The following is an 11,534-nucleotide window of genomic DNA, read 5'->3' as shown; positions in this document are numbered from 1 at the left end:
TGACCAAAAATAACTTCCTTTAGTGCATTATTTATATGGACCACAACTTTAGTTTATACAATGAAAAAAACGATGGGAAATGCAAACACGACGACCGAGAAGACTTAGAATGAAAGTAAGAATAGAGAAGGAGTTGGTGTGTGTATATATATAGGTGGGTATTGAGTGTGCTAAATTCATCAGCTAGCCTATCACTGTATTCTAATATTCACTGTGTGTGTATGATGATAATGAAGAATCTGAAAGTGACGATGTTTATGTTGTGTGTGGTGTTGCAGGTTGTTCATGGTGAACAAGAAATGAGATGCAATCCTAAGGAGAGGGAAGCACTCCTTCAATTCAAGGCTGCCATTGTTGATGACTACGCCATGCTCTCCTCTTGGACCACCTCCGACTGCTGCCGGTGGGAGGGGATTCGCTGCAGCAACCTCACCGCCCATATTCTAAGCATCGACCTTCACGGAGAGCTTCATTTTCAATATGATCATGAAGAATTCTCTGGACGTTATATAGGCGGAGAGATCCACAAGTCGTTGATGGAATTGCGACATTTGATGTATTTGAATCTCAGTTCCAATTTTCTGCGTGGATACATTCCAGAGTTTCTTGGTTCTCTCAGAAACTTGAGATACCTTGATCTCTCTTCATGTGATTTTACCGGAAGAATCCCAAGTCAGCTAGGTTCTCTCTCTCACTTGATAGTTTTAGATCTTTCTTGGAATTCTTTGGAGGATTCAATCCCCAGTGAGCTTGGAAATCTCTCCCAATTGCAGCATCTTGATCTTAGCTGCAATTCTTTTGAAGGAAATATACCGCCCCAACTTGGAAATCTCTCTGAGTTGCATGAGCTCTATCTCGGAGGATATGATATCAACTTTGCCCATGGAGGTCAGTGGCTCTTAAATCTTCGTTCTTTAACCCATCTTTACTTGGAGTCTGTACCAAATCTTAATCATTCTCATAGTTGGTTGCAAGTGATTGTGAACCTACCAAAACTAAGGGAACTAAGTTTAGTTGATTGTGGCCTTTCCGATCATTTCATTCTGTCATCCATGCCTTTTAACTTCAATTTTTCTACCACCCTCTCTGCCCTTCATCTTACGTTGAACCTCTTGACGTCACCGGTGGTATTTCAATGGGTCTCAAACATCACTTCCAACCTTGTTGAGCTTAGGGTTGATGGTAACCTCTTGGAGGGTTCCACATCGAGTCATTTTGGTACGGTCATGACTTCGCTTAAACACCTTGACCTCTCCTATAATTATTTCAAGGCCAGGGATTTGAATCCCTTCGTGAATATATGCACCTTGCATTCTTTATCTGTGGCTGGAAACAATTTGACCGAAGACCTTCCATCCATTTTCAGTGATTTGTCCAGTGGTTGCGTTAGACACTCGTTACAAACATTGGATCTTGCATATAACTTCATTATTGGCACTTTTCCTGATGTTTCAATATTCTCTTCTTTGAAAACATTGCTTCTTGGTACAAATCTTTTAAGTGGAATGATACATGAAGGTGTCAAGTTACCATCTACTTTGGAAGGTTTATCAATTGCCTCAAATTTCTTAGAAGGTGGAATTCCAAAATCATTTGGAAATGCATGTTTGCTTTCACTGGACATGTCTGATAATAGCTTGAGTGATGAGCTTCCAGTGGTAATCTCTCACTTGTCAGGATGTGCTACACATTCATTGGAAGAATTAAGTCTAAGCATGAATCAAATCAATGGCACACTACCTGACTTATCAACATTCACATCTTTAAAAAGATTAAATCTTTTTAAAAATAAGCTAAATGGAGAGGTTCCTACATATTTTCGATTTCCACCTCACTTGGAGGAACTCTACATGCAGTCAAATTCTTTAAAAGGTGTGCTCACTAACTACCATTTCACCAATATGTCTAAGTTACATGAATTGGATTTATCTGACAACTCATTGACTTTGGCATTTACCCAAAATTGGGTCCCACCTTTTCAATTGTCCATGATAGAATTGAGATCTTGCAAGCTAGGTCCAACATTTCCCGAATGGTTGCGGACACAAAATAAATTTGTTGGTATTGACATTTCAAATGCTGGAATATCAGATATTGTTCCTGAATGGTTTTGGGCTAAATTGCCATTACAAGAAGTAATGACAATGAATGTTTCATTCAACTATCTACAAGGCATAATTCCAAATTTTCCACCAACATATATTTCTAATTCCATGTCCCTTGGATCAAATCAATTTGAAGGTTCCATTCCTCTATTTCTACGAAATTCTAGATTTCTTGATTTATCAAAAAATAAATTCTCAGATTTTCTTTCATTTTTATGTGGGAATGATACAATTCAAATTTTATTTCATTTAGACCTTTCATATAATCAGTTATCCGGACATATCCCAAATTGTTGGAGACAATTGAATTCACTGGTTTATTTAGATTTGAGTCACAATAATTTTTCAGGAAAAATTCCTACTTCAATGGGATTGTTTCTTGATCTTCAAGTAATGTTGTTGAGAAATAACAATTTAGTAGAAGGAATCCCTTCATCCTTGAGGAATTGTCAAAAGTTGGTAATGCTAGATATATCAGAAAACAAATTATCAGGATATATCCCTCATTGGATTGGAACGAAAAAAGATTTGCAAATTTTAAGTTTGAAAAGTAATAAATTTTTTGGAAGTTTACCATTAGAAATTTGTTGTCTAAGAAAGATTCAACTTTTGGATCTCTCACTGAACAACTTATCTGGAAAAATTCCTAAATGCATACAAAACTTTACTTCAATGGCTCAAACAACATCTTCAATGGATTATGAAGGTCAATTGTATTCTTTCAATGACAATTTGAATGCACTATTAATGTGGAAATATCTTGAACAATCATTCCATTTGAAAGCATCCTTGATGTGGAAAGGTTTGGAACAAATGTTTATGAATAAAGGTTTGTCACTTTTAAAAAGCATCGATCTCTCAAGCAATCATTTCATAGGAGAAATTCCTATAGAAATAGAGAAATTATTTGGATTGGTTTCATTGAACTTATCAAGAAACAGTTTGTTTGGAGAAATTCCTTCAAACATTGGAAAATTGGCTTCACTTGATTCTCTTGATTTGTCAAGAAATCAACTTGTTGGTTCAATTCCTCTTAGTCTTTCTCAAATTTATGGGCTAGGTGTATTGGATTTGTCTCATAACCATCTAAGTGGAGGAATTCCTACTGGTACACAATTGCAAAGTTTCACTACATCTACTTATGAAGATAATCTTGATCTTTGTGGACCACCACTTAAGAAACTATGTGATGGGGAAACAACACAAGAATCAAATGTTAAAGTTCATGAAGACGAATATTCATTTTTCAATGTTGATTTTTTCATAAGTATGACATTTGGATTTGTTTTAAGCTTTTGGATGATATTTGGGTTTTTGACAACATGCCTATTTCATCCTATTGAATAATTTAATAGATAATATTCTTCCGGAAGTAGTCATCTTCCCCTAAACTACAAGTGAACAAATTTTAATAGGTAAATATTTTGTTCTGTATTTAGTTTCATTTTTCTCCTTATTTTATATCAACATTATTATAAGAATTTTATTTATTTTAATGTACACATAGAACTAACATTTTTTGTATTTTATATTTCAATTTTCAGGCACTTGAAGACCCATCTTCTTGCATAATTCCCACATTTGAGTTCGTTAATGCTTTGATAAGGCAACGATTTCTTCAAATTTCGTTATTGTGAATAAAATATACACATCTCCATTATCAATTGCGAAATTAGTGTGCATGTTTTGGTTTTATTAAGTTTTACTTTTTATAAGTTATAAATATCATTAAACGTTGTATTTGTAATGAAATATAAATTATCATGCACTCACAATTCACTTATATTTTTTGTATAATCCAAACGTCGGTCTGCCATATCGTTTAGTTAAACATATTTATGTCAAGAAAGTTTCATCATGTGACGAGTGCCTTATCAAGTGTCTTATAATCATATGACAAAGTCACCAAAAGTCACCAACAATTAACACTTCCTGAAGCGTGTGTATTTAATGTTCTTAAAGACTTATTCTTAGTGTGTCACGCAATTCTCCATAATATAATAGGGACTTTTCAAATTTTTGAGAATCTCAAACCTAAAAAGATAACTCTTAAAAAGAGTAAATAACTAAACTCATGACAATCAAATAAAGAAAGGAGAATAGGAGGATGAAAGAACAAGAGAGAGAAGAGAGGAAGCGTGAGTTGTTGTGTGTTTAGGAGGTGAGCATGGCACCTATTTGAAGGAGAAGAAAATGAGTAGAAAAATGAAAAAACTTTCTCCTTAAGCTGAAATTAGCTTATGCAAGTTAAAAAGAAGATTTTGGAGAAGCTTATACAAGAGATCTTCTACAAATTAGCTTTTGGAGAAACTTATTTGATTTATTTTTCTTATTTTCTTTTCCTATGAAGTCTTTAAAACAAAATTTGTCAAGTGAATCACTAATTTATTGGATTCACACTTATTTAATTAAGAAAAATAAAATAGTTATTTTTCTTTATGAACTCTTAGTCTATTATACAATTTAAATATGGAACCCTTGCATCAGTTTTGTTAAGAGAGAGGATAGAGTGAGAGACAGAGAGACAAAAGTTGTGAGTGTCTCTCATGGAAAAATAAAGAAGTCATAGAGGAAGTGAATAAGAAGAAAAGAATAACCAATTTATCTTATGCAAGTTTGTGTAGAGAAACTACCTTGGAGAAATGTTTTATTTCTCAAAGTTGCTTATGTTGTTTATTTAAAGTACACATTGGATTTGTTATCCACCTTGTTGGTGGAGAGAATATTGCTCTGTTGATCCTTGAAATCTCTAAGAAAACTTGTGATTTACACATTAATTATTAGTGGAAAATTTTACTAGACTAGCTCCTCGTGAATTTTTTCTCCATGTTGAGATTTTCTCACGTTAAAAGTTGTGATGTATGTTGGTTCCTCTCTTATCTGTTTGGACAATGATATTTTTACTACTAAATTTTGACAACTTTCTCTCACAACATAATGTGTCATCTTCTAAGTGGTTTTGAAATATTGAGAATGAGAAAATGGAGAAATGGAGAACCATTTAGAACATGCCACCAAAGATTATAAAAGAAAATTGTCAAAATTTAGTAATCAAAAAATCATTTTCTTATCTGTTTTATGCATTTTATTATTTTACATATTATTTATTTAGGACATATTTTATCTGAGTTTTGTTTTCATTTATTTATCTATTTATCTGTTAATTTTGAGATTTTCCCAACAAAATTATTCACTAAAGGACTTTAGTCATAGTGTTGGCTGATAAAAAAATTCATATGTAGTGTTCATTGGGACAACTGCAAAAATTATATTATTTTAGTAATCAATTATATGTATTATTGATTATAATCAGAAATGTTCTATGGATAAGTTTGTTGAGAAGTGATTGTAAGATAAATAAGTTCGTTTGGATTAGAAAAAATTGACATATAAAAAAGAGTGTATGATGCTGGAAAAATGAACTGTCGAAAAATGATCCTAAGTTTCAAATTTTCAAGTTAAAAGAACAATTTATTTCTGCAGATTTTATTTCAAATTTAAGTTATTTTCCTAAATACAGCTTATTTCACAGACATTTCATTTTTCTTTCCATATAGCCATGCATGACCTTTTCATGGAAAATCAACTAATATTTAGAACACTCTAATTTCTCTATGATAGAAGCCTAATATTTTATTAGAAATAGGGCTGGGCAAAAGTAACTTAATTATAGTAAATTATAGTTAACTAAACTATATCAAACTAAAAATAATTGAACTATTAGTAATAAAATTGAATTATACTAATAGTTTTAAAAAACTGTACTTGAAATGGTTAACTATTATACTTATAGTTAACTATTGTACACTATTCATGATTAAGTTTATTTTTCCTTAGTTAATAATAGAGATTTCTCAAGGGATTGAAGGATAAAGAATGGGGTGGTGTGAGATTTGTCTAGGTGGAATAAGATAAAGTGGATGGCATCGATGACGGAGCGCAACCATTTGCAACCACAACATTGATTTCACTGTTTGGTAGACCAGAATTTTAAATAAATTTTTTGTTTTCTTAGTTTAATATAATTAAATTTTAATATTTCGAAAGAATGATACATTTCTTTAAAAAATTGGTATTTGGAAACAATAATATTCTTTTACATGATTTTGGTTAATACATGGTTTAGCATATATTTAATTTACAAATAAAAATAATTGATGTTGTGAATAATTAATTAAGTTGTCAAAGAATGACATATAAAGTAATTATAGAAAAATATAAATATGAGTATACTCTAACTAAAAATAAATGAATGCAGCAATAATAATAATAAATAAGTAATATAGTACTATATTTTTAAAAGGCTTCTTATAAAAGAATTACAACGATTAATGAGAATTTAAATTTATTTACAAAATAAGTATAATAAAATCAATTTTTATTTATACAATTAATAATATACTTATAAATATTTAAAATCAAAGCAATTCGGTTAAAAAATGATTCAAAAATATTGTAGTTAAGTTAAAAAATAGTTAGTTCAGAGTTCAAAAATAATGCAGTTCGTAAAACAAATCTGTTTATAATAGTTCAGTTCAGTTTGTTAAAAATAGGTTTAATCACACGCAAAGTCCTCGTTTTGGTTAAGAAATCTCAGTTGGGTCCTCAGCTTCAAAATTGTCCCAATTGAGTCCTTAAGTTTGAAAATTTGTATTAAATAAACCATTTCCGTCAGGTACTGTGAAACGGCGTTTGATGTTGCTGTGATGTAATATTGAACAGTACACGTGTAATTTGTTGATAAATTTCACTGTTGTTGACGTGTATATAAGAAAAGGCAATGCTTATGACTTTGCCCTAGCAATTGAAGAAAGAAAAAGTAAAGTAGCTATGTCATTTTCAAATTCGTTTGGATCTTGCACATGTGGGGGGAAGCAACCTAGTGGTGGATATGATGGTGGTCGTTCATCTCACGGTGGTGGATCTTCCCATGGTTGTGGCGCAAGGATTTTTGCTATTAAGCCCATGTGCTACTGTGGTCAGACAGCTGTATTGAGAACAGCAAAAACCCCTACGAATAGGGGCAAACAATTTTGGGGATGTCCTAAGTTTAAGATAAGATGTGGGGAAAATTCATTTTTTTGTTCATTTTAAGTTTTCTGGCATGAAAAAATGATAACGTGATTGTGGTATTTTGTAGAACAGAGTGGGTCTCAAGATTTGGGTGAAGATGGAAGAAAAAGATGTGGTGAAGATGGAAGAAAAAGATTTTGGAGGGAATAAAGTGCTGAAAGTAGAGAAGATTGAAGAAAAAGATGTGGTAAATATGAGAGAAAGAGATGGTGGATGGATCATAACTAGGAAACTAGATGAGGCTATAGTTCGTTTGCAAAAGTGGATGAAGTTGATGTTAGGGATGATGGTTGTTGTATGCATTATGAATGTGATAGTTATATCACTGTTATTGGAAAGACCTAACGTGTTGTATGGGGTGGTTGAACTTTTGTGTTATTTAATGTTTTCAAATGAATTAAACAGATTTAGTTCTAAATTATGCGGTATGAGTCATAAATTATGCGGTATGAGTCATATTTAATGTTTTTATATCCTGTTAATGCACTAAACTGAAAATGCACCAAAATACATAATCAGTCATCCTGTCAATGTTTTGAATCCAACAATTTCACTTAAACATGAAAGTGCACCAAAATACATAATCATTCATCCTGTCAATTCTTTGAATCCAACCATTGTACTTAAACATGAAAGTGCACCAAATACAATACATTAATCAAAGCCCATAAAAGAGATATCATAACATACGTAGAAAATAAAGGCATCCAAACAAAAGAAATGCCCACAAAATAAAGGTCTAAAGAGACCCATCCAAAAAAAAAGTCACTTCCAGTACACAACTGCATTTGGTGTGAATCAAGTAGGACCCCTCCTTGGCTTCAATTTTTCCCTCATTTGTGGTGTGGGTGTAGGTTGTGTTGATGGTGTTGGATGAGGTGATGGTCGTGGATGGGTGGATGGTCCTGCTTTGGTGTGTGGTGTTGTCTGGGTTGAGGGAGTTGATGCAGTTCGTTGTGGGCCAGATAATGTAGCAGTACAGTTGATTGAGCCAGTTTGGGTAGGTGGTCCTGGCTGTGTGGGTTGTCCTGTCTGCTTGGATGGTCCTGCTGCAGATTGTGTTGATTGAGGCTCCTTTGGCTGAGTGTTATGGGGACAGAATGTTCTATTGTGTCCAACACCCCTGCACACAGTACATCTTTTCTTGTAACCTCCCTTTCTTAACTGAGTGTCATCCTTCTTAATCTCCCAAGCCTCTAGTCTCCTCTTCTTTTTAGGCCTTCCTGGCATCACTCTTTTTTTTGGGGGAAATACATCTGGATATGGAGTTCTTTCCCATGCTTGTTGACCATTGATGGGGTAGATGATAGAATTGTAAGTTTCTTCATATATGGTCTTTCTAAACCAGTCAGACATGAAGTCCTCTCCATTTAAGTTGAGAAATTTCATTGCAGTAAGTGCGTGACAACAGGGCATGCCACTAATGGCCCACTTTCTGCATGTGCAGTCCCTTTTGTCAATGTTCACAGCAAACTGCTCCCCAAGTTGAGAAATGTGCCTAACTTCAAATAACTTATCTGCTGACCACCTGATTTGTAATAAGAACATGTTATGTACAAGTAAGGAGGAAAAGAAATAACTTAAAGCACAATGTGGACCAGATATTAAAACTGACCTTGGTATCCAATATCTTGTTAACCATGATTCCTTATCAAGCCTGTTTTGAACTTTTGGGCAGATTGAGCCTTGACGTGATTTGAGCTTTGTTCTGTTGTATGCCCATCTTTTCATTATGTAAACTCTAACATCCTCCAACATGCTAATGATGGGTTTACTTCTGGTATGAACTATTGCACTGTTGAATCCCTCACACATATTGTTCACTAATGTGTCACAATGAGCTCTTGAAGTGAATCTTGACCTTGACCAAAACCTGTTGATTACACTAAATTTTCAAAATCAATTCAGGAAACAAAAAATACAAAGTATATGGAGGATGACGTGCCTTGGTGGAATTGCAATCAAATGTTTGAAAGCATCCAAATTGACCTCCTTAATGTTTTTCATGTGGGCCTCCCAAGCTTGTGGATATGTGGCTCTTGCAACCTTCCACATGAGTTGATGCAGTTTTTTCCCTGGAAATTTTTTTCTAAAGTTGGAGTATAAGTGCCTGACACAAAAGCGCTGGTCCACTCCTGGTAAAAGCTCTTGTATTGCAGGTAACAAACCCTTACATGTCAAAAATTATAAGCATTAAAAATCAAGTCATGAAAAAATTGACTAAAATATGAGATAAATAAAATGAAAGTTATACGTGCAATTCACCTTCTGTTGGTCCGAAATAAAGGTGCATGCTGCGGCCACTGTTTCCCCACCTATGTCTTCAATGAGTAGGTCCAAAAACCATGACCAAGAGTCCTTATTCTCGACCTCTACAACGGCATATGCAATAGGTAATATTTGTTCATTACCGTCTCTTCCAATTGCTGTCAATAACTCCCCTCCATATTTACCTTTCGTGAAGCACCCATCTAACCCAATGAAAGGCCTACAGCTTGTGAAACTATCCTTGTATGCCTTCAAACATGCATAAAATCTCCTGAAAATTAATTCACCATTTATTTCCTCAACTTTGATCTTCACTGTTGACCCTGGATTGGTTCTCAAGAGCTCGTGTGCATAGTCATAGATTCTCTTGAATTGCTCTTTATATGAACCCTCCACATTTTTTGCTGCCATTGCTTTAGCCCTATATGCCATATTCCTAGATATTCCTATATTCCATTTTCTGCTCACTTTCTCACGCATATCAGTAACTTTCATATGTGGATTTTCCCTAACAGTTTTTTCCATGTGCTTACTTAACCATTCTGAATTCATCAATTTTAAGTTGAAATCTCTGCTACAGGTATGAACATCAATTATTTTCCTTAGTTGCCATGTGTTTATAGCAGACATGTATGCACAATAAGCATACCATGTGCATTTTCCACCAGCACCCACACATTTCATTGAAACTCTCTTCTTATCATTCTTAACAAATTTCAAATTTTTCCCATTTTGAAGTGAATAAGTGCGCATGGCATCTGTGAACTCCTTCTCAGTAAAAAAAGTTCCTACTTCCCATTTGAAATCATACATTTTTTTTGGCATACAAAACGTTGGAAACCTACCATAACTTTCTTTATCAAAGGTATCCTCCTCACTTTCTGATGCACTAATTAACTCATCAGAATGCCACTTATTATCAGAAACAGGACTGTCTTCAACACTATCTGAATCACTTTGCTGATGTTTCACATTTTTCCTAGAGGACCGTTGTGGTTTTTTTCTATCTTTTGTCTTTGCACACTCAGCATCCTGCTGTGAAACATTTTCAACTTCACATTCAATATCACCAACCCATTCATCTTCCATATCACTGTGAACTTCACATTCAATGCTAACATCAATTAGTCCCTCATCACTACAAGTCTCAGATTCAGTATCCTCTTCCAGAAGTACATCATCAACATATGTATCATCTTCCTCCTCTTCTTCACAAACATCTACATTTTCTTTTCTACCCTCACTATCATCCTCCACCTCATGTTCACCTCCACCCACACCATCCTCCACCTCATGTTCACCTCCACCCAAACCATCCTCCACCTCATGTTGACCTAAACCATTACCAGCTCCCACCTCTTTATCAACTTCACCACCACATTCAAACTGACCATCCTCGTGTATATCTTCTAATCCAGGTTCAGCTTCAATTTGTATCTACTCCCCTTCACCAACACACCCAAACTCGGTACCCTCTTCTATCTCTTCTAAACCAGGTTGAACCCCCTCAATGGCCTCTATTATCTCTGGTTCAGTCATCTTATGTACCACATACAAGTGCACTACACCATTTAGCTTGGCTAAGTTAACCATATGCATAGCACCCTTATCATCTGTTAAAAGTTCTAACCTATCTTCCAGCACTGACCCACCTCCTAAAGAGTACCATAACTCCTTAATATTGACGTGTCCTAACTCTGTCAGTCCACCTACAATCTCAAAATAACTCCACCTGTCCGGGTTACAAAACCACTTTGTAGTTTCCCCTTCAAAGACCAGTTTCCCATTATCATGACATACAAAACTTCCACTGTGGTGGACCACAACTTCAAAGCGGTCGTCACACATATCACCCTATATATACAGATATAACCACAAATCAATTAAGGAATTACAGTCCCTACCACACACTGAAATGGGGGACCACAGTGACAAAATATTTAGACACCCACGTGGGAGACAAAAACCATAAAAGAGAACCCCACCACCACACCGAATATGGAAAAGCAAACAAACTTTACACATAACCAACACACTTAAACAACATTATCCACCAACCAAATCTTACGCAAAATAAAACAATCACAG

The 11,534-nt window shown here is 34.5% G+C and overlaps 1 protein-coding gene across 1 annotated transcript; it reads left to right on the top strand.

Annotated features, from left to right (window-relative positions):
* The first annotated feature begins 200 nt into the window (after window positions 1-200).
* LOC114181766 (receptor-like protein EIX2) lies at window positions 201-3,779 on the top strand. Its single transcript, XM_028068311.1, has 2 exons — window positions 201-3,520; window positions 3,650-3,779. Exon 1 carries the CDS (start codon window positions 222-224, stop codon window positions 3,450-3,452), a length of 3,231 nt encoding a protein of 1,076 aa, XP_027924112.1. The 5' UTR covers window positions 201-221; the 3' UTR covers window positions 3,453-3,520; window positions 3,650-3,779.
* Window positions 3,780-11,534: the final 7,755 nt, after the last annotated feature.

Source organism: Vigna unguiculata, chromosome 4 (genome assembly GCF_004118075.2).
Source record: "Vigna unguiculata cultivar IT97K-499-35 chromosome 4, ASM411807v1, whole genome shotgun sequence".
Taxonomy (NCBI): Eukaryota; Viridiplantae; Streptophyta; class Magnoliopsida; order Fabales; family Fabaceae; genus Vigna; species Vigna unguiculata.
Note: the sequence above shows the minus strand (reverse complement) of the source record. Positions and strands in the feature narration are given on the sequence as shown.

Excerpts from the sequence above, each read along its gene's own strand:
- LOC114181766 (XM_028068311.1), top strand. The coding sequence starts at position 222 with ATGATGATAATGAAGAATCTGAAAGTGACGATGTTTATGTTGTGTGTG.